At 41.2% G+C, this 23581-nt stretch overlaps 1 protein-coding gene across 2 annotated transcripts in view; it reads left to right on the forward strand.

Moving 5' to 3' along the window:
- Positions 1–20202, forward strand: part of LOC122542278 (ICOS ligand-like) — a 44462-nt gene extending 24260 nt beyond the window's left edge. Inside the window, exons 2-7 of one of the 2 annotated variants that reach the window (XM_043679854.2) lie at positions 5601–5659; positions 6614–6955; positions 8995–9288; positions 10912–11058; positions 13944–14006; positions 17922–20202. In XM_043679854.2, the coding sequence (XP_043535789.2) occupies positions 5601–5659; positions 6614–6955; positions 8995–9288; positions 10912–11058; positions 13944–14006; positions 17922–18016 (1000 nt within the window). In that variant the 3' untranslated portion in view covers positions 18017–20202. The remainder of the gene's footprint in view (positions 1–5600; positions 5660–6613; positions 6956–8994; positions 9289–10911; positions 11059–13943; positions 14007–17921) is intronic. The other variant, XM_043679855.2, reaches the window with a different exon arrangement.
- The last annotated feature ends 3379 nt before the right edge of the window (positions 20203–23581 follow it).

Below are 23581 nucleotides of genomic sequence, written 5' to 3' on the forward strand. Positions count from 1 at the left end.
CCTTTCCAGTCTGTAGCCCTTTTTGCAGAGTCAAGAGAATTCTGAAAGATTGTCACCAATGTATCCATTATCTCTGTAGCTACATCTTCCAATACACAGGGATGCAGTTTGTATGGTCCAGGGTATTTACCAACCTTTAACCCAATTAATCTTTTGATTACCACCTCTTTATTAATTCTAATTTCTTTCAGTTCCTCATTTTCACAAGGCCTTAGTTTCCTTGTATAATGGGAAATTTTCTATATCTTCCTCTAGGAAAGTAGATGCAAAATAATTGTTTAGTATTTCTGAAAAAAGTCACATTTTGTTGAGTCTTTTCATCTTGCATTCATCAGGACATTTTGCAAGAATACAAATCCAAGGGGTAAGCCAGTATTTTCAGTGAATGAGAGGAGGATGCTGAAGGGCAGGCAAATTGCCTGTGATTGGTAGAGCTATTGCCATGGAGAATGCACTCAATAATGCTGCTCAGTGGTTAACAGCTAGGCTTTGTTTAAATTTTAAACTAAGCAAGGGCGGCATTGTGGCTCAGTGGTTAGCATAGCACAAGGGACCTGGGTTCAATTCCTGCCTCAGGTGACTGTCTGTGTGGGTTTTCTCCCACAATCCAAAGATGTGCATGACAGGTGAATTGGTCATGCTAAATTGTCCATAGTGTTAGGTGCATTAGACAGGGGTAAACATAGGGGAATAGGTCTGGATGGGTTACTCTTTGGAGGGTAGGTGTGGACTTGTTGGGCCAAATGGCCTGTTTCCTTACTGTAGGGGATCTAATGTTGGCTCTGTTAGGTGAGGGCATCCTGAGAAATGAACCAGTGAATGGTTGTCACCCATTTGTTGAGTTGTAACAGGTGTGATAAGTATATATGTTTCAACTGTCCATGAAGAACAGGCCCCTGTTTTTTAATATGTTGCTCCCACTACTCGCAAGTGTACCACACTGTGAGTCATACTGACAATCCTAAGTTGGTTGTCAGTGTAATTCTTTGCAATTAATTTCTCTGCCATTTCCCTATTTTCCATCATAAATTCTCCTGCCTCTTCTGACAATGTCTTTGTCTTTGTTAATTTGTCATTTCCACATACCTTTAGAATATTTTACAGTCCAGCTTTATGTTACTCGCTAGCTTCTATTTATATTGTCTTTCTCCTTCCTTTATCTGTCTCTTGAACATCCTTTGTTGGATTTTAAATTTCTCCACATGCTCAGGACAGCATGGTGGCTCAGTGGTGAGCACTGCTGCCTCACAATGCTAGGGATCTGGGTTTGATTCCAGATTCAGTGGCTCTCTGTGTGGAGTTTGCATGTTCTCCTCATTTCTGTCGGGTGCCCTGGTCTCCTCCACAGTCCAAAGATGTGTAGGTTAGGTGGACTGACTGTGCTAAGTTACCCATAATGCACAGGCTGGGTGGATCAGCCATGGGAAATGGAGGGCTGGGTATGGCTGGAATGTTCTTCAGAGGGACGGTATGGGCTGAATGGCCTGCTTCCACACTGTAGGGATTCTAAGAATCTTCTAAACCATCTCCTTTGATCTAACACAGGCAATTAACTTCTTTATTAGTCATGATTAATTCAACAAGGAGCCTTCAAGGCATATATATTTATTATGGACATATCTCTTTTTATTTTGTTATGATTTATTCAAATTATCTGATTCAATGTGAATGTACCTACTAAAGAAGATGCGAAACCTGACCTACTCTTGGGAAATAAGGCAGGGCAAGTGACTGAGGTATCAGTGCAGGAACACTTTGGATCCAGTGACTGTAATTCTATTAGTTTTAACATAGTGAGGAAAAAGTTAGACCAGATCTAAAAGTTGAAGTTCCAAATTGGAGGAAGGCTAATTTTGACGGTATTAGGCAAGAACTTTCAAAAGCTGACTGGGAGCAGATGTTCGCAGGTAAAGGGACGGCTGGAAAATGGGAAGCCTTCAGAAATGAGATAACGAGAGTCCAGAGACAATATATCCCTGTTAGGGTGAAAGGAAAGGCTGGTAGCTGCAGAGAATGCTGGATGATGAGAGAAGTTGAGGTCTTGGTTAAGAAAAAGAAGGAATAGACAAGGTCTAGACAAGATAGATTGAGTGAATCCTTAGAACAGTATAAAGGCAATAGGAGTTCCCTGAAGAAGGAAATCATGAGGGCAAAAAGGGGACATGAGATAGCTTTGGCAAATAGGGTTACGGAAAATCCAAAGGGTTTTTATTAATACAATAAGGACAAAAGGGTAACTAGGGAGAGAATAGGGCCCCTCAAAGATCAGCAAGACAGCCTATGTGTAGAGCCGCAGGAGATGGGAAGATACAAAACAAGGATTTTGCATCAGTGTTTACTGTGGAGAAGGACATGGAAGATATAGACTGTAGGGAAATAGATGGTGACATCTTAAAAAATGTACATATTACAGAGGAGGAAATGCTGGGTGTCTTGAAATGCATAAAAATGGATAAATCCCCAAGACCTAATCAGATATACCCTAGAACTCTGTGGGAAGCTAGGGCAGTGATTGCTGGGCCTCTTACTGAGATATTTGTATCATCGATAGTCACAGGTGAGGTGTCAGAAGACTGCAGGTTGGCAAACGTGGTGCCACTGTTTAAGAAAGGAGGCAAGGAAAAGCCAGGGAACTATAGACCAGTGAGCCTGACCTCGGTGGTGGGCAAGTTGTTGGAGGGAATCCTGAGGGATGGGACTTACATGTATTTGGAAAGGCAAGGACTGATTAGGGATAGTCAGCATGACTTTGTGCGTGGGAAATCATGTCTCCCAAATTTGATTGAGTTTTATGAAGAAATAATGAAGAGGATTGATGAGGGCAGAATGGTAGACGTGATCTGTATGGATTTCAGTAAGGCATTTGACAAGGTTCCCCACGGGAGACTGGTTGGCAAGGTTAAATCTCATGGAATACAGGGAGACCTAGCCATTTGGATACAGAACTGGCTCAAAGGTAGAAGACAGAGAGTGGTGATGGAGGGTTGTTTTTCAGACTGGAAGCTTGTGACCAGTGGAGTGCCACAAGGATTGGTGCTTTTTATGATTCATGTAAATGATTTGGATGTGAGCATAGGAGGTGTAGTTAGTAAGTTGACACCAAAATTGGAGGTGTAGTGGACAGCGAAGAAGGTTACCTGAGAGTACAAATAGATCTTGATCAGACGGGCCAATGGGCCGAAGAGTGACAGATGGAGTTTAATTTAGATAAATGTGAAGTACTGCATTTTGGAAAGGCAAATCAGGGCAGGACTTATACACTTAATGATAATGGCCTGGGGAGTGTTGCTGAACAAAGAGACCTTGGAGTGCAGGTTCATAGTTCCTTGAAAGTGGAGTTGCAGGTAGATAGGATAGTGAAGAAGGCAATTGGTATGCTTTCCTTTATTGGTCCAGAGTATTGAGTATAGGAGTTGGGAGGTTCATGTTTCGGCTGTACAAGTCATTGGTTAGGCCACTTTTGCAATATTGCGTGCAATTCTGATCTTCTTCCTAGCAGAAGGATGTTGTGAAACATGAAAGGGTTCAGAAAAGATTTACAAGGATGTTGTCAGGGTTTGGAGGGTTTGAGCTATAGGGAGAGGCTGAACAGGCTGGGGTTGTTTTCCCTGGAGTGTCAGAAGCTCAGGATTGACCTTTTGGAGGTTTATAAAATCGTGAAGGGCATAGATAGGGTAAATAGACAAAGTCTTTTCCCTGGGGTGGGGGAGTCCAGAACCAGAGGGCATAGGTTTAGGGTGAGAGGGGAAAGATTTAAAAGGGACCTAAGGGGCAATTTTTTCACGCAGAGGGTGGTATGTGTATGGAATGAGCTGCCAGAGGAAGTGGTGGAGGCTGGTACAATTACAGCAGTTAAAAGGCATCTGGATGGGTGTATGAATAGGAAGGGTTTAGAGGGATAAATTGGACTAGATTAGATTGAGATATCTGGGCGAGATGGATGAATTGGACCGAAGGGTCTGTTTTCATGCTGTGTATCTCTATGACTCTATGATTCTAAATGATAAGGTTACAATGACAAACCATGTTGTGAGTATAAAATTACTTACTGATAATTATTTGAGATCATCTTTTCCACAGTTCATTAGAGTTTCTTTTGGATTTCCCTTGCGGCTCAAATCTAACATCACATGGAACTATAGGACTTAAGGGAGGAGTAGGCCATTCAGCCCTTTGAGTCTGCTTCACCATTCAATCGCCTGACAACTAATTTGGCTGTAATCTCAATTTCACCATGTATCTGTGTAAAAATCAATCTCAAGACTGTTGAACTAAAAATATCGACTTCACACAAGTATATATGGTCTATGGTAGTTGTCAAACTTTGCTGTACCCCTAATGTTCAAAATACATTTTTGACTTCAGTATTGAATTGTGTTATGAGTAAAATTCCAAAGTGTAGTGATTATAACAAGGTCAGCCAGGTGGACCTCCTAGAATATGAGTTCCCTGATTGGGACTGTTCAACTAGTCCACTCAGGGAGCCCTGGCTGACAGATATAAACAGGAGTGTCAGAGGTTCTGTTCACTCTGAGAGCTGGCTCTGAGGGAGCCGGATCAGTGTAAATAAAGGGTGACTTGGTGATGGGATACCAGTCTCTGTGGAGTTATTTTGCAAAGCAATAGTTACTTTCCTTTTCTCACCACCTATTAAAGCTATCTGGTCTATGCCTCTCACAATAAAAGACCACAAAGAAACAACAGATAAAGACAATTCATAAGTAAGACAAAAGAAATTACTAGGACTTGACTGCCAATCAAGAATGCGTTTGAACATATCCTAAAAGATATTTCTCAGGAATTTTGTGTTTGGCTGCAGCTCCAAACAAACCAGTTAATTGTTGCAGTCACAAATCAAGTTAAGCTGAGCTGTGACTTTTGTTCCTTGTTAATTTTTAAACCAAATACTTGAATTTCCTTGAGCTTTCTCCTGCTATGTCTCCTGCAACTTACTTGGTTGATGCAAATCCTGGTTTATCTGTGTAAATGGAGTTATAGAGTTATAAAGTCATAGAGTCATAATAAAAACAGACGTTTCAGTCCAACTCATCTGTGCAAACTAGACATCCCAATCAGACCTAGTCCCATTTGCCAGCAATAGGCCCATATCCCTCTAAACCCTTCCTATTCATATACCAATCCAGATGCCTTTTAAATGTAATTGCATCACCTCCACTTGAATCCATTTTCTTCTCATCAGAGACAAATGTGCTACTAACTGAGCCATCACCAACACCTATGCCCTTCTCAGTTGCAAATGTACTATGTAGCATCATATTATGATGGCTTTGCACTTAATAATATTTGTGCAGTTCGGGTTGTGGATACCAGTTCCTTTTTAAAGACGTCAACGAAAGGATTTAGGAGCATTTTTTAAACAAGGCATTTCTTGGCTCTGTTACATATTAGCCTTCATTGCAAGAGGATTCGTGTTCAGTTGATGTTGTATTTGCAGTGAAGTTACAACAGCAAACTGCAAAAAAAGGGTGACAAAACCAGTGCATCAAATTGTCAAGAAAAATGATTCATTTTTGACACAAATCCATTGTCATTAATATTTCAAAATCTTTGAAATAACAATTCTTTTTACTTTGTCTTAGGGGAGCCAGACTGGTGCCTGGGCTGTTTGAGTGTGGATTGCTTTTGTGTTGGGGAGCAGGTAAATTTAAATGTTCATTTCTTAGCAACAACTCACATTTCCTTTCATGTTGCCTCCATATCACTGATGTTCTATGGGCGTGATTCACTTTCATCTTTATCGATCTTCCGAAATGTGCACTATCCTTGTACAAGCTGCAGTAAACAGTCTCTCCAAAGTCCGCATCAACTAATAGATGGTAGGAAGTGTGCCTGGGTGCGGTTTTAATCTGAACCCATTTCTTTTCCCAGGGCTAAAGGGATCAAAGGGTGTGGGCAGGAACAAGGTACTGAGTTGGATGATCAGCTGTGATGGTATTGAATGACAGAGCAGGCTTGAAGGGTTTGCTTCTGCTCCTAACTCCGAAGAAGTTAAACTTTTTTTTTGATCACTTACAATTCTCCAGCATCACCACAGGATCATCAAATCCCTACAGTGCGGAACGAGGCCATTTGATCGATCAAGTCTATATCAACCCTTCTAAGGGCACCCCACCCAAACCCCTACTCTCTAACCCAGTATTTACCATGGCTAATCTACCTAGCCTACCCATCCCTGGACACTATAGAAAATTTAGCATGGCCAATCCACCCTAACCTGCTTATCTTTGGATTTTGGGGAGGAAACCCATGCAGATACAGGGAGAATGTGCAAACGCCACACAGACAGTCTCCCAAGGGTGGAATCAAACCCAGGTCTCTGGCAATGTGAGGCTGCACCACTGAACTCCCATGCCGACCTACAGATGCAGCCATATTAAAGAAGGATTGGAAGATTATAAACAGTGCTCTTCATTTCTCCTTTGTTCCCTAAGGATCCTCTTCGTTCTATCTGGTCTCGGTCACTTTTCATTTAAATCGCTTCTAATACCTCCTGCTTATCAGCCTGTGATGTTCTCCTCATTATTTATTACTTTTCCAGTTTTTATCATCGGGACAACAGCATTTTCATGTATTCTTTATTTTTATTCCCCAGTTTCCTTGTCAACCCTCACAGTCTCAGGAATTGTTGGGGAAAGTGCTCTGCTGCCCTGTGTGGATAGCACTATAAAAAATCATGCTCTTGATGAGATACGCGTGTACTGGCAGATGGCTGACCAGTTAGTCCATGCCTTTCACTCAGGGAAGGAACATGCTTACCAGGACTACAGCAATAGAGCCAGACTTTTTACAAAAGAATTCAAGCAAGGCAACTTCTCCCTTCTCCTGTCTGACCTCCGAGTGAGTGACGAAGCTGAATACATCTGCGTAATTCAGATGAAACAGAAGACGGGGTACGATGTGGTTCTGTCTGTTTCAGTCAGTTTGCAAATAGCAGGTAAAATTTTTCTTTTTTGTTGAGCTGTGTTTTAAAAGGGGAATGGATAAATGGCTCTTGAGATTTTCTTTGTTTTACATAAGAGTGAACTTCCTTAATAAATGTGCTTAATGTGCTGTATATTCTATTTAATAGTTGCATCGATCTCTTTCCCTTAATAGCTCAGCTGTTTTTTGCACAAGTGTAGGTAGTGTAATACAGAACACCTGGTTGGATTACTGGCCGTGATGTGCTAAGTTGGAATGAAAATCTTTAATACTCAGCAATTGTTTCCTTTAATTTTCATTCTGGGAAAGTACATTTCCTGCGCTGAAGTTTTGTGCTCAAGATGTTATAGTGGAACTTATGACTCAGTACCACAATAACAATACCACAGATGACATTAAAGAGGCATATGACTGAATTTACAATTTATCCAGTAAGTGTTAAGCTGTCATGTTGTGAATAGCAGTATAGTGGACTCATGATCTGAAGACTTACTTTCAAATGTCATCACATTTAACTGAATTTGAATTTGGTTGACCAAACTAGTCTGGAATTAAGTTAAATAGCTAGACTCATTAATGGTGACCATGAAACTGCTGGATTCTTGTTAAAACCCCATCTGGTTCACAAATACATTTTTAAGGAAGGAATTTTCCATTCTTACCTAGTCTGAGCTACATATGACTCCTGACCCACATCAATGTGGTTAACATAGAGTCATACTGCACGGAAACAGACGCTTCGGTCCAACCAGTCCATGACAAACATAATCCCACACTAAACTAGTCCCACCTGCCTGCTCCTGGCCCCTATCCCTCCAAACTTTATCTAGTCATGTGCTTACCCAAATGTCTTTTAAATGTTGTAATTGTACCCACATCCACCACTTCCTCAGGAAGTTCATTTCACATGTGAACCCTCCACTGTGTAAAACATTTGACCTTCATGTCTTTTTAAAATCTCTCTCCTCTCACCTTAAAGTCTTGAAATCCCCCATCCTAGGGGGAATAAAACTACCATTAATCCTATCTATACCCCTCATTATCTTATCAACTTTTATAACATCTTGATTGATCTTTGTAGTGATCAAGCAGGCCACTGTTTTCTGGAAGGGGACTGACCAGCCTCTTCTCAAGGGCAATTAGGAATGGACAATAGATCTTGCCAGTGATGCCCACCTCCCCTGAATGATTTTTATTCAGAGAAACAAACTTGTGGCAGCCACAGTTGATGATTGCACTCTCCCCTTGATCTCGGTCACGTTCATTCTCCTTTGTTGCCTGCTTGACACCAGCTACAGTTTAGACTGACTGGTTTCAGCAGGTTACGTTTCTCTCACTTCTGACAGTTAGGCCTCTCCTATCAAGTGCAAGGCAATGAAGTGGGCCAGACCACTACAACAGGGGCCACTTTGCTCTCAAATATTCCTTCATTTGGGCTCCGCTTGGTTCAAGTGCTGAACTCCGCTCGGTCCTGAATTAATAAACGGATCAATCAGAAAACTTAGAGCTAATTCTGGTTAACACTCGTCACTTGGATTTGGATCTCTGGGATGGAGTCATGGTGCTCTACAGCACAAACAAAAAAAGCCCTTTGGCCCATCAAGTCTGTGCTTGTCAAAAACAAGTACCGAACTATTCTAATACCATTTTCCAACACTTGGCTCATAGCCTGGTATGTCTTGACATTGCAGCTGCACATTGAAATACTGTTTTAAGTGTTATGAGGGTTTCTGCCTCTACCACTCTTACAGTGGTAAGATTCCAGATTCCCACCACACGGTGGGTGAAACCCCATCTAAACCTCCTGCCCCTTACCTATAATCTGTGCTCCCTGATGTCCCCCCAGTACTCCCTGATGAAGGTACAAAGCATAGATATTAATTCCAGATCTGCTGGTAAGGATGCGCAATGTGTTCATCTCAGCTATGAGAGTGGATTCTATGCTGTTCATTGGGAGAGACAGAGTAATGTCTCAATTAAAGTTTAAAAGCGACTCTTGAACTCTGTAACTAACCTCTGTGCATTACTATCCTTTTTGGTTGGTGATTGTAGCTCACTATATGGAGCCGGTGTTGAGTGCACAATCTGAGCCGGGTCATGAAGCTCTTGTGAAGCTAAATTGTTCCTCATGGGGCGGCTATCCAGAACCACTTGTATACTGGACTGATGACATCACGAACACCCTTCCTGAAAACAGTACAGTCAAGAATGACATTATTTTTTCTCATGGAGGACTGTACAACGTTACCTCCATCCTCTGGATCCAAGCTGCATCATACTTGACATATACCTGCTCTATATACAATCCCAAGCTTCAGAAGAACAAAACTGCAACTTTGCATTGGAGTAAGTAAAATTAAACATTACATTCTTCTGCTTTGAAGGGAAATAATTGAAACATAGGCTGCCACCTTTTTGTGTGCTGAGTCCCTGAAACATTCAGATTCTGTTGCCTACCCAATGGCAACCCAGCTGTCCTGAACTGTGAGGTTTGCAGCAACTTCCAAAATTATTCAACTCATCAAGAAGTATTACCTAGTCCTGCACCCTCCCATTACACATTGGAAGCTAAATTAATGGTCAGGGGCTCAAATCCTGTTTGATTTTTATCCCTCCCAGCATCATAAACATTGACGTCAATTGTAACCTCATCAACTACTTTTCAGACTGAGATCGGTTAATGTAGAACTAAATTGGAAGGTCCCAGATGAGATCCTAGTCAATATAAACCAGCACTCCAGTGGGACTTTCCTGGCTTGTATAAGGTCAATGTAGCCAGTTGTAACCAGTCTAAACTGCTTTCTATTGTCCATGGAATTTGTAGATATTTTGACAACATCATTATAAGTGAAGGTATTATTGGTTCAGTTAATTGCACTCCAGTAGCCTGACTTTAGAGCCAGATTTAAGGAAAGGTATAATTTCATTGGAGACAGTTCAAAGAAGGTTCACTAGGATGATCCCTGGAATGGAGGGATTGTTTTATGAGCAAAGGCTAAACGTATTGGGACTCTACTCACTGAAATCTAGAAGAATGAGAGGTGATCTCATTGAAATATATACGAGTCTTCAGAGGCTTGACAGCACAAAATGTTAAGATGATTTTTCTCTCATGGCAGAGCCTATGACCATAGGGCATAGTCTCAGAGTAAAAAGGCCACCACTTTAAGAATGAGATGAGGAAGAACTTCTTCTCTCAGAGGGATGTGAGTCTTCAAGAGAGCTGTGGGGGCAAAGTCCTTGTATATAGACAAGGCTGAGATCGATTCTTTATCAGTATGGGAAATCAAGGATTATGGGAAAAGGCAGGAAAGTGGATATGAGTAATGTTGGTCCTATTGAATGGTAGAGAAGGCTTGAACATTCTACTCCTGTTCCTAGTTAGTCTGCTCCTGTTCCTAGATCTTAAGGTCTAATTCACTGTGCAAAGATATAGGAATGGACCATTTAGCACTTGAACCTGTTCCACTGCTACTTAGCGAGAACATGACTGTTCAGATAGATGGCGAATGGTTTTTGCCATGGTCCATTTAACTCTCAGTGGCCTTGGCACTACAAGTTGCTGGGAGTGGGTGGTGGAGACAGTGCCCCCTAGAAGGCACATGGGATGTTTGAACAGATGAGGCAATTATGTATTGCCTTAACCACATGGTCTGAAATATTGTCAACTGAACAATACAACAAAAATGTGTCCTTCACCCAAGTTGCTTGAAATAATAGTGTAATAAATAATGGTGAGCGCTCTTAGCCTCCCTGTTGTTTCGATGATAAATTGTGGCCCATTGTTTATGAGTTGTGGATACCGTGTAATTGCAAAGAAATTTTGAACTGTAAGTGTAAACCTTTCTTTGCTACTCATTGCATGACTCATATCTCCAAACATTGCACAGAAAAAATGGATAAGAAAGTGAATTGCTTCATGTTGTTTTACATTAATGTCTCAGTAATTTTTTTTTTGTATTTGGGCAGATATTTCTGAAGGAGACCGTGAAGAGATCAGTGTCAGTGACACGCATCACAGATGGATTACACCAGTGGTTTTAGTTACACTCATCTTTGTGGTTACACTGGCAGGTTACATTTTGCTGAAACATTTTCCCAGGTCGTCACTGATGAGTAAGTGAATTATTTCCTCCAGTTTACTGAACTGGCACTTAGGTGGGTCCTACCTGCCAATCTTCCTTCCCACCTATCTGCTTCACCCTCCTCTTCGACCTATCACCTTTACCCCCCCCCCACCTCCATCCACTTATTGTACTCTTAGCTACCTTTTCCTCAGCCCTACCCACCCCTCCCATTTATCTCTCCACTCCGGAGGCTCCCTGCCTCATTCCTGATGAAGAGCTTTTGTCCGAAACGTCAATTTTCCTGCTCCTCGGATGCTGCCTGACCTGCTGTACTTTTCCAGCACCACTCTAATCTTGACTTTCGCCTGGCACTTAGGTGGGCCAAGTGGAGTTCAATTCTGCATTGACTCTAATGAACGGAGTTTGTCCAAACTGATTGGGACTGAATGGTGTCTAACCTGCCTGTTATAAATACCTTTGGCAAACTGTGTCAAATTGGATGTGCCCAGCAGTTGTGTACCTGTTAGAAGCACAAATATTTTTAAATTCTGAGAGATTACCAGAGGCAGGTATGAGAATTGTATAGTGAAGGTTGCTTTCTGGGATTGGTTTATGGTACATTTGTGGCCAGAGAAAAAGTTGAATTGTGGTACACCTATCCGCAGTCAGTGTGAGCTGGATGATAATATTGAGGACAAAATGTAGAGCTATGTCCCATCTCTCTTAACTTTGCTGACATCATTGTATCCCTTTTTACTTCCTTAAAGAATATTAGTAAATTAGATAAATATCATTTCCCTTGCATGAAGCCATCTTGACTCAGCCTGATTGCCTTAAGATAAAGTGGCTTCCGATAGCATTCTTAATGATGGATTCTTGCATTTCTAGCATCTCTGGGTATGTCCTATCCCATCAGGAGGGCAAATCCACCAAAGGTGGTTGTCCAGTGGTGTACAGTTGGGAAGGAAGAGCTCTGGGAGTCCCCAGCATTGACTCAGGTCCAGATGAAATCCTATGGTATTGGGTCAAACATGAGCAAGGAAACCTCCTGCTGATTACCACCTACTCCTGTCATCATACCCTTGTAATAACCTTTATATAAGTTCAGTCATAGAGTTTCAGACCAACAGTTCTCAACCTTGAATGAAATGTGAAATTCTATTATGTTACTATCACTCTCACCAAAAGGATCTTTTATTATGAAAACATTGAATAACTCTGCCTCATTAGGTTAAAAGTAGCCTTTTCATTGGTTGTTTACTCAACTATTATTTTAAGAAATGGTCTGGAATACATTATTAACCAGCGAGTTTTGAGAAGAATTGCAGTTCAGGTTGAGGTTCTGGATGTAAGTTTGCTCACCAAGCTGGAAGATATGTTTTCAGACGTTTCGTCACTATACCTAGTATGGTGACGAAATTTCTGAAAATGAATCTTCCAGCTCGGTGAGCAAACTTACATCCAGACACTATGAACTCTTATCCTAGATTATCTTTACCAATTTGATTCATCCAATCTGAATTACGTTTAAAATTACTGTTGATAATTGACATTCTTTTCTTAGAAGTTTCCTTTATTTCTTAAATCATACTCTGTTCAAGAGTATATCTGCTGTCAGAGATTAAATTAAATTTCATCCATTTGTCTGTCCATTTCACCAGTCTGTCCATATCCTTTTGAAGTCCTCCACTTTTCTCCTCATGTGCAACAATACTTTCAAGTTTTGTTTTGCTCGTCACAAAAAACAACTTTACACCAAGGTCTGGGTCATTAACATGTGTCAGAAAGGCACCAACCTCTGGGCCACTCCATTATCTGCAAAATAACAGTTTACCACTACTCTTTGTTTCTTGGCATTCAACCAATTTCATAGCCAAGTTTCAACTGTATCTTTCATTCCATGAGCCCCAGCGTTGCTGACAAGTCTGTTGTGTGGTACTGCATCAAATATTTCATCCACTTCAAATGATATGAAACTTTGTTCTGTATGTCCGAGATCGTTAATGTATATTGAAAAGTGTAACACTGACCCCTATAGAACACTATTGTACACATGGAGAGTTAATGTAGACTCAGCCTTTTGTCCTATATCCTATTTTGTATTCATGTCTTCACTGTCTGTTTTAATTCCATGGGTTTAAGGAGATACTTAGAAGGAAATTAATTCCAGTGACTGAAGAGTTGGTAGTGTGTGCACACAGATTTTAAACAATTAACAAAACAACTACAGGTAACATGAAGATTTCTTTTACACACAGTAAGCTTCCTGGGACCTGGTTCTGTCTCAAAGAATGTTGGAAGCAGATTCATAGTAACTTTCACAAGCAAATTTGATAAATACTTGACAAGAATAACTTTGCAGAGCCACAGGGAGATATCAGGTGATTGGATAACTCTGCCAAACGGCCAGCCCAAGACTCAATAAACTGAATGTCCTCCTTCATTGATGCTATGGTATCATAAGCACTGATGTGGACTGTTTTGGGCTGATTACCTGTTTCTGTACGTTCTGTGGTAGTTTATGTGTATGATAATATCCTTTCAATTTCAACGGGCCTCCAAACTGTCAAGATTGAGGGCTAAGACCTGCTTCTGGAGAAGATTGATCCAACAGCCCAAGTATTGTCTTGGTGGGATTAAGTCAAATGCATTCATTACCTTTGAGGCTTCAGTTTTCTTCTGGCTGGTGGGGGAGTTGGAAACCAGGCTCTTGCCCCAGATTTTCACAGGAACTCCTTGATCATCCAGAAAGGAGACATATTGAAAAGGAATGGAAAGACTTTAAAGCCATAGCCTTGGATATTTGCATGATCCAGTTATGCTCCGAGTAAATCCAGCTTAATGGGACCGGGGAATGGGAGGTATTGCTTTTCCTATAATTGAAATCTCCTTCAAATGTCATCTGCAAGATAAAATAAATTGTACTTTTTTCAGGAGTTGGTGTGGCTGCAGGACAATGTGAGTTAGCTTCCCTAAATGTCGTCAATCCTACATTAGGTGAGTGATCCCATTTTTAGGTGATTCTGATATTGACTATCTTCCTTCTAAAATAGAAATATTGATTTATAAACACTATAGAACACTGCGCTGGGACATGAACTCAGTATCTCCCTGAAAAAGTCATTTGAAAGAAATGGTGCCATGTGTAAATACACAGTATGGATGATGCTGAGTCATGTCGAACAATGAGGTCCCTGAGTTATTTTAATTTCTGCCTGAGCGATAGCAGTTGTGCGACAATTAGTCTCAGTGTCTCTGATTCCATGTGAACTCTGCTCAAACCTCTGGCTCGTTATTGGCTTGCACTTCGACCTGAGCTGGTTTCCTTGGCAGGTTTTGTCTGTCATTACTTGCCATTGCCTTCCACATAAGCCATTCCTGAAGAAGGGCTTATGCCCGAAACGTCGATTCTCCTGCTCCTTGGATGCTGCCTGACCTGCTGCGCTTTTCCAGCAACACATTTTCAGCTCTGATCTCCAGCATCTGCAGTCCTCACTTTCTCCATTGCCTTCCACTCTCAGGGTCAGGCTGAGGAGGCAGGACCCAAGTCAACCTCTAGCTCGCTGTTTTAGCCAACTCAGACAAATGCAACTGGTCCCCGCAGCTTGGATTAAAGAATACAATAATATTCTCACCCTGCTTATTGTCAACTCAGTTTAACCACATCGAAAAATATTAATGATTTGGAGATGCCGGTGTTGGACTGGGGTGTACAAAGTTAAAAATCACACAACACCAGGTTATAGTCCAACAGGTTTAATTGGAAGCACTAGCTTTAGGAGCGCTGCTCCTTCACCAGGATCAAAATATTAATGATCCATCATGAATATTTTGAACCCGTACAAACTGGACTATGTCCTTTCCATGCATACCATGTCAATCTCACACCACCAATCTCCCAAGTTCTGTATGTACTGTCTGGGAAGAGTTGGTACTATTTTTGCAACTTCATAATCTGTCCTTTAGAGAACACTGTGAGTGGTGGGAGGATTGGCAGTCTGCCAGTCTATGACACAAGTACTCCTTTGAGAGTGATAAACATCTATGAGACCAGGTGATAATGTAGTTAATGAGAACAATTTAAGGCTTGTAATATGGCCCGATTGCTTGTACTGAATGCCACAGATATAATCACACAGAGCACTATGTTCGCAGGCAGAAAGCACATACAGTCATAGATTCACGCCAGTCCATGCTGAACATAATCCCAAACTAAACTAGTCCCACCTGCCTGCTCCTGGTCCATATTTCTCTCAGCTTTGATCTCCAGCGTCTGCAGACCTCACTTTCTCCTCCATATTTCTCCAAACCTTTCCTCAACAAGTACTTATCCAAATGTCTTTTAAATGTTGTAGTTGGGTCCACATCCACCACGTCTTCAGGAGGTTCATCCCACATGCAAACTATCTTCTGTTTGAAGAATTTGCCTCTCACGTCTTTTTCAAATCTCTTTCCTCTCACCTTAAAAATGTGCATCTTAGTCTTGAAATCCTCATCCTAAGGAAAAGACAACTCCCGTTAACCCTATCTACACCCCTCATGATTTTATAAACTTCTATAAGATCACATTGTGCCTGGTTCAATTCAACAAAATGAGAGACAGCCATTCTCTTCTTCATTTCTCTGGACAGTGTATTAACAATCAGAGTCAACCTACTTGGTTTAAAATTGGAAACAAAAACAGAAGTTGCTGGAAAAGCTCAGCAGGTCTGGCAGCACCTGTGAACAGAAATCAGAGTGAACATTTGAGTCCGATGACCCTTCCTCAGTTCAGCTTAGGGGAACTTCAGAGGTGATTTCCAGTCTGTGAAACTTCAAAACCAGACAATTTGAGTTAGAAATCTTCAAGTTGTTTGCATTGAGACAGTTTAGGTCATCGAAATTGTGAAAGGTTCATGCCCTCAGACTCTGAAAGAAACCTGAAAATTCTAGAAAAAGTAACCGGAAAACTTCAGTAAAGTAAAGATTAAAGAAACTGAGCTGGGGTGATATTTCTCTTGGATTAAGTCTCTAATGAATGGTGTTGGGAGAAAGGTTGAACACTTTGTGTTGATATTTATGTTAAGATCTTTCTCTGTCTTTTATATATTGGTTTGTTTGTTCACTTTACTTTGTGTAATAAACTTATGTTCAGTTGTCAAAGAACATCATATGAATATATTTCAATGACTAAACATTTCTAATAACTTTCAAAAAATTAAATATATAATCTATTGAGCTACTTTTCATTCTGAAATTGGGTTGGAATCATGCCAGATCCACCTGATTCAAATATGTGCAAGATGTTGACCCATACATTTGAACCAGGAGTGCCTGGCTAGTGGTTTGAATACTGTGGAATTTATTGGGCAAGTTACGACAAAGTTGAAAGCTCACTCTGATGCAGTTCCAGGTTGGATTTATGGATTGTTTCTCTTTACAGTGTGAGATCATGTTTCTTTAAGAACTTTAGAAAAATAAAATGTTTTATTTTCTGATACCTGAATCATTAAGTCACCTCAGCAATAGGTTGTTTTTCCAAAGTAGTTTTTAATAAACAGAAAAACACCTCCACATTGAAGGAGAAGAGTTAAAGGAAGAACAGCAGAAACTGAGTTTCCAAACAAATGGGTTTTGGTAAGATCTTTAAAAATGGGGAGAGGAGTAATGTGACGCAGAAGTTTAAGGATGAGTCAAATAAAGGATGCTGGTGGTTCTGTTGTCGATGATGGAACATTTAGAGAACGATGTAGAGGAAGCAGATGGCATGTCTGGAAGGTATAGCTGGAGAAGGCTATAAAGTAGGGGTGACCATGGGAGGCATTGTGGGCAGAGTATTTAACGTCAGTGAATTCAGAGCAGGGCAGTTATTGAAGATCAATGAGGACAAGAGCTATGGGCAGAGGAGTAGAGGCGGCAAGACTATGGGCAGCAGAAGCTGGGGAATAGAGATGCTGAGGGAGAAAGCCTGGGAGATTTGGATGAGTTCAGTGCCAAAAGAGAAGCCATCATGCATGTTTAAGCAACCATGAAAATTCTTATAGCCTTCTCTTATTATTGATATGATCCCAGTTGATGTAATATTGGACAACACAGATCCCAGAATGCAACGTGGCTTGATAGATAAGTTTACTCTTTGCAGTTGGTTATTGACTACAGGTACTCAGTTCCTCAGAAGTATGTCTGCTGCCTCAACTCTTTCATTGCTTACTTAGCTGACTCTTTTTTTCCATCCTGGACTGTTGAAATTATTTTAAGACCAATTTCTAGCTCTTATAACCCAGAACCCCGTTCAGTGTCTGCACAAACTCTCAAAGCTTGGAGACTTCACAAACCAAAGCCCTTGTGCTAAGGGGAAAACTGCTTGGTTGAACTGAAAGACAGGATATAATTGTGCCAGCATGAAACTGTAACCTGATTTTTCTGAATTCGATTCAGATTAAACCATCAGTCACTTCTGATTTTGTTTGCTGACTCTCATAAACTCAGTAGTATAAACATTTCATCAGTTAAGAACACAGATATCTGATCACTAAGTGATTTGCATTCTTGGTAAACATGCATTGAAGTCACTTTTCTGAATAACCTTTTAAAAAGAAAAGTTACTTTTTGCAGAGCTGTTGCCAAAGCCAAGATCTGTTTTAAAAAGTAAGACCATTAATAATGGAGTAGACATAGGTCATTCAGCCCATTAAGTCTGCTGTGCCATTCAGTGAGGTCGTGACTGGTCTGATTATCCTCAACTCAACTTTCTTGCCTTGGAGTCATGAACACAGCCCAGCACACAAACCAGCCTTCCATTCATTGTCTCCATCTATACTTCCCGAAACCTCAGGAAAACAACCAAAATAATCAAAGACCCCTCCCACTATGGTTATATTCTCTTCCCGCTGGGGTGTGCTTCTGTTAATTTTCTGTGTTTGCTTTCTTTAGACAGAAGAAGCCATATTCAGGATGACCAAGGTGCTATTGAAACTGAACCATTTACCAAAAATTTAGAAGACCATAAAGGAGAGACTGAAACGTGAATTACTCTGTTGCCACTGAATGTAACTGTTATAATATGTTCTTTGTACGTCTTTGGATTATTTGTATATGTCTCATTTGACTGCTTACGGTGATCACATTGTCAATAGTGACTCGAAAATGGCGAAAAATGCTCTGAAGTCCACGCCTGTAAATGATACTTCGCTATCAATTGTGCAACACTTTCTTTTCCTTTTTCTCCTCTCCGAAGCTGAAATGTTGGGCAGTTTGCTCAGGTATTGTATCGAAGTATTACAATCAGTGAGAGGCTTGGAACGACAGAGGAGCAGAAAGATGCAGAGAGGACATGTACAGAAATTGCTAAAAGTGGGCTGACACTTATGATCATGAATTAAAAAGCTGCTGGAGCAAGCCTTTAGCTGAAGAGGGCTGAAATACAGATGTTATGTTGCTGACATAGTTAGACTCAATTCTTTTCCTTAATTCTTTGTTAAGATATGGGCATCGCTGACAAAGCCAGCATTTGCTGCCGTTTCCAGTTACATTGGAACTGAATGGTTTGCTGGGCCGTTTCAGAGGGAAATAAAGAGTCAACCACATTATGGTGGATCTGGAGTCACATGTAGGTCAGACCAGCTAAGATTGGCAAATTCCCCTCTCCGAAGGTGAACTAATGGGTTTCTAAAGCAATGAATGATGGCATGATTGGTGCACTATTATAGTCTCAGTAATGGGAAACATTAAACGTGTTCAAGTTGGGGCAATGTGCCTCAGGAAACCGATATTACCTTTGGAGGGCTGCAGTGAGTATTTACCAGGATGACATGAGGGGGAAAAGGGTTAAGCATTGAAATCAGAATGCACAGATTAAGCTTGTAGTTCTTTGATCAAAATGTGATGTTCAGAAGAGGAATAAAATTAATAGGACAGAAAGAAAGGTAATTTCCTCTGAGGGAGGGGTGGGGGTTGGAGGGAGTGGAGTCCAGGACGAAGGGGCTTACTCTTAAAAATTAGATTCAGACTATTCAAACTAATCTGGAGAAATACTTCTTCATACAAAAACACACTGGAAATCTAGAACACTCCCTACTGATGCTGGAGAGCAAATTGAAAAATTTCATTTTGAAGATGTATTGTCTGAAATATTAATTGACTGAACCTATATCGGATATTTTTTTGTAAAGAATCCTTTGCAGAGCTAACAGCAGGCAAAAGTATTGCATTTAGAAAGGACACTACTTCTTGATTGGAATGTTTGAGTCTAATAATTTCAGAGAAAGTTCACATGATTGAGTTGATGGATGAAATAAATCTATTGGATATGAACACAGACAATCAGAGGGCTCTCTTCTCTGGAGCAACAGCCTTTGCTGTCTCTGTCTTCTTTGCAGTTTCGGAAACCTCTCGTTACAAAGGTTGTGAGCTGAAAAACTGTCTGGAAGGCCTCGCCGCTACAAGTAGAGAGTTCCTTCACAGAAAGATCTTCATTGCCATAACACAAGTGTTCATAAAGGAGAATCTGGTGTGGGGCAGAAAGACTAAATGAATTATCCGACCCGCAGGTACACTTCCAGCATCAAAAAGGTTATTGTTTTACACTGGAGAGAACCTCTGGCAGTCCAGGATCTTCTCCACTGAACATAGAGAAAGTTACCATTATTTATATTTTTACTTTTAGCCTGCCTTTAGCTGGTAAAAACCAATCATACTATTAATTGATTATATACACATTAATCAGATTAATCATGTGACTGCATGATCGATCCACAACACCTTTGGGTCATCTCATGATGTTCACCAGACCCTCCTATCACTTATCCTTGAGCCTTCACAATACATTTTACTCAACCACATTCCAGGCGTTAGCTCCTGCATCAGTGACTCAATACTCCCCTGCTAATTGCAAGGGTGTCTCCTGTCTGCCTTAGACTGAATGTCCATGGGCATGCAGTTAAATTCCTTAATACCTGCACACTTAAAACTCCATGTTTTATATATAACTTGTGGCTACGATTACTTGGGGGTCAAACCCTACCCTTCTATCCAATAATCAGTACCATACTTTTGTCCAGCCTGGTTTGGAGACTTCTCTCAGTATTTCTCAAGGATGTTCATTTTCAAACTGTCTCTATACATGCAGCTATTGTATTTTTACTTCTTATTCAACAGGACTCTTCTGTATGCATTTCACAAGACCCTTTGTGTACAATTAAACTGTTACATTGGATGTGCTTCTTCTATGAAGTCTACAATTGCTCTCGCTTATAGTTTAACTTCAAACATCTGACTATGGAAGCTCCTGTTTCAGCTAAAAATCTTCATCAGCCTATTTATGTCACTGAAGACCACTTTCAGCTATTTCATGCTGAGTCAGCCATAGGCAGCCCTAACTCTAAAATCAGAACAAAACGACGGTTGGAGGAAGAACGCCTCATCTTCCGGCTAGGAACCCTCCAACCACAAGGGATGAACTTGGATTTCACCAGTTTCCTCATTTCCCCTCCCCCCACCCTGTCTCAGTCAAATCCATCAAATTCAGCACCGCCTTCCTAACCTGAGATCTTCTTCCCGACCTCTCCGCCCCCACACCAGTCTGACCTATCACCCTCACCTTGACCTCTTTCCACCTATCACATTTCCGACGCCCCTCCCCCAAGTCCCTCCTCCCTATCTTTTATCTTAGCCTGCTGGACAAACTTTCCCCATTCCTGAAGAAGGGCTTATGCCCGAAACGTTGATTCTCCTGTTCCCTGGATGCTGCCTGACCTGCTGCGCTTTTCCAGCAACACATTTCCAGCTCTGATCTCCAGCATCTGCAGACCTCACTTTCTCCTCCTAACTCTAAAATCGACCACTGCTGTCTCCAGATAATAAAATCCAGCCATACCCAATCCAGGAAGAAATCTCACTGCCACAGTTTATGCGCAAAGTGACTTCAACTACAGCCCAACAATTGGACAATGTCTTTTTGTGAATGTTGCTGGATTTGATCAAAGAAACTTTAAGATAATGCACTGCAGAGTTTTTTTTTTATTCCCAGACTTGGAGGTTGTGCGTTAGATCTCATGGATATTTGTATATATTTTTGCAGATGAAATCTTTTTGTCTTTGCATCTTTCCTTGATTAGGTTTTGATTTCAATAACCCAGTTCTGTATTTGTTTCTGAAAGAACTTGGCTGATTTGTTTCCGACGTGGAAATATTTGCAGACTGTTTATATATAATTGAAATATTACCTGTCTTTTTAAGTTCAAACCTTGTTGCGACCAGCATAGGAGTGAGTTAGGGATAGGGATCATTCATCCATCCTATCTTGTGAGTAGCAGTTTGAAAATTATGGTTGATAGGTTTTTGTTGGGTAAGTTTATGGTTTACAGGACCAAGGTTGTCAGATAAAGAAAAAAATCAGTCATAATCTCATCAAGTAGCTTCATAGTCTTGAGTGACAGAGTACACCAATAACAGTATCTATATAGTGTCTTCTGATGTAATACAATTGTGCTATAAACTTTGTCATGGTCATGGGTTTTAAGAAGTATCTTAAATGGGGAAAGAGGTCGGAGCAGCAGTGATGTATAAGGAAGGGATTTCGGAGATAATTGTAGGCACAATTATCAATAATGGAGTTCTCAAAGCCAATACTGCTCAAAAGACCAGAATCAGATATTTCAGAGGCTGGTGGAATTACAGGGAGAGTTTTAAAATTGGGGTATTACTTGACTAGGAACTTTGGGCAGCACGGTGGCTCAGTGGGTAGCACTGCTGCCTCACAGTGCCAGGGACCCGGGTTCAATTCCCGCCTTGGGCAACTGTCTGTGTGGAGTTTCCACATTCTCCCCGTGTCTGTGTGGGTTTCCTCCGGGTGCTCCGGTTTCCTCCCACAATCCAAAGATGTGCAGGTCAGGTGAATTGGCCTTGCTAAATTGTCTGTAGTGTTAGGTGCCTTAGTCAGGGGTAAATGTAGGAGAATGGTTCTGGGTGGGTTGCTCTTGTTGGGCTGAAGGGCCTGTTTCCACACTGTATGGAAACTAATCTAATCTAATGTGGGCGAGCGAACATAGATTTAATGGATGAGCAGAACTCAATGCAGGAAGGATAAGTTAGCCGAGGTTTGGACAACTTTACATTTTGGGAAGCTACAACTTTGACGGCCAGCAGAGAAAACGTTTATTCAAAGCATGGATGAGGGTTTCAGCAGCGGATGAGCTTAGGCAGAGTTGGAATTGGAAATAGGTGGCTTTAATGATGCTGTTGTCTCAGAGTCAAATGTAACACCAAGGCTCTGATGACCTTTTCTTCATTCCAAGTAGCTCAAGTGTGATGTGTGGCTATTGGACTGACTATTCAACTATTGAGGCCTTGACAGCTGGGAAAACAAGCTTCTCACCTAGTGTCCACAAACAGCGGGGCAAGGTAGCTGGTTCTTTCCCCAGTGGAGATACATTGAGGTCACTAGACCTTGTTGAACTCAGTGCAAATGTGAATGGGTCATAGCCTTCCAATTTGAGGGGTAAATGTGTACACTTCGAATATTCATTGTAAATGTGTCATAGTGTGTTTTGTACTTGTAATTTGTGTGTCTGATAAGATTTTTGTTTAGACAATAGGTGCAGGAGTAGGCCATTCTGCCCTTCGAGCCTGCACCACCATTCAATGTGATCATGGCTGATCCTCCTTAATCAGTATCCTGTTCCTGCCTTATTTCCATAACCCTTGATTCCACTATCCTTGAGAGCTCTATCCAACTCTTTCTTAAAAGAATCCAGAGACTGGGCCTCTACTGCCCTCTGGGGCAGAGCATTCCACACAGCCACCACTCTCTGGGTGAAGAAGTTTCTCCTCATCTCTGTCCTAAATGGTCTACCCCGTATTTTTAAGCTGTGTCCTCTGGTTCGGCACTCACCCTTTAATAATCCTTTAATAATCTTATATGTCTCAATCAGATCCCCTCTCAGTCTTCTAGACTCAAGGGTATACAAGCCCAGTCGCTCCAGTCTTTCAGTGTAAGGTAATCCCGCCATTCCAGGAATTGACCTTGTGAACCTATGCTGCACTCCCTCAATAGCCAGAATGTCTTTCCTCAAATTTGGAGACCCGAACTGCAGACAGTACTCCAGGTGTGGTCTCACCAGGGCCCTGTACAGCTGCAGAAGAACCTCTTTGCTTCTATACTCAATCCCTCTTGTTATGAAGGCCAGCATGCTATTAGCCTTCTTCACTACCTGCTGTACCTGCATGCTTACCTTCATTGACTGGTGTACAAGAACACCCAGATCTCTCTGTACTGCCCTTTTACCTAAACTGATTCCATTTAGGTAGTAATCTGCCTTCCTGTTCTTGCCACCAAAGTGGATAACAATACATTTATCCACATTAAACTGCATCTGCCATGCATCTGACCACTCACCTAACTTGTCCAGGTCACCCTGTAATCTCCTAACATCCTCATCACATTTCACCCTGCCACCCAGCTTTGTATCATCAGCAAATTTGCTAATGTTATTACTAATACCATCTTCTATATCATTAACATATATTGTAAAAAGCTGCGGTCCCAGTACTGATCCCTGCGGTACCCCACTGGTCACTGCCTGCCATTCCGAAAT

This window comes from Chiloscyllium plagiosum, unplaced genomic scaffold (assembly GCF_037043375.1).
Source record: "Chiloscyllium plagiosum isolate Xiang-an unplaced genomic scaffold, Cpla_swu_hap1 HiC_scaffold_33, whole genome shotgun sequence".
Lineage (NCBI taxonomy): Eukaryota > Metazoa > Chordata > Chondrichthyes > Orectolobiformes > Hemiscylliidae > Chiloscyllium > Chiloscyllium plagiosum.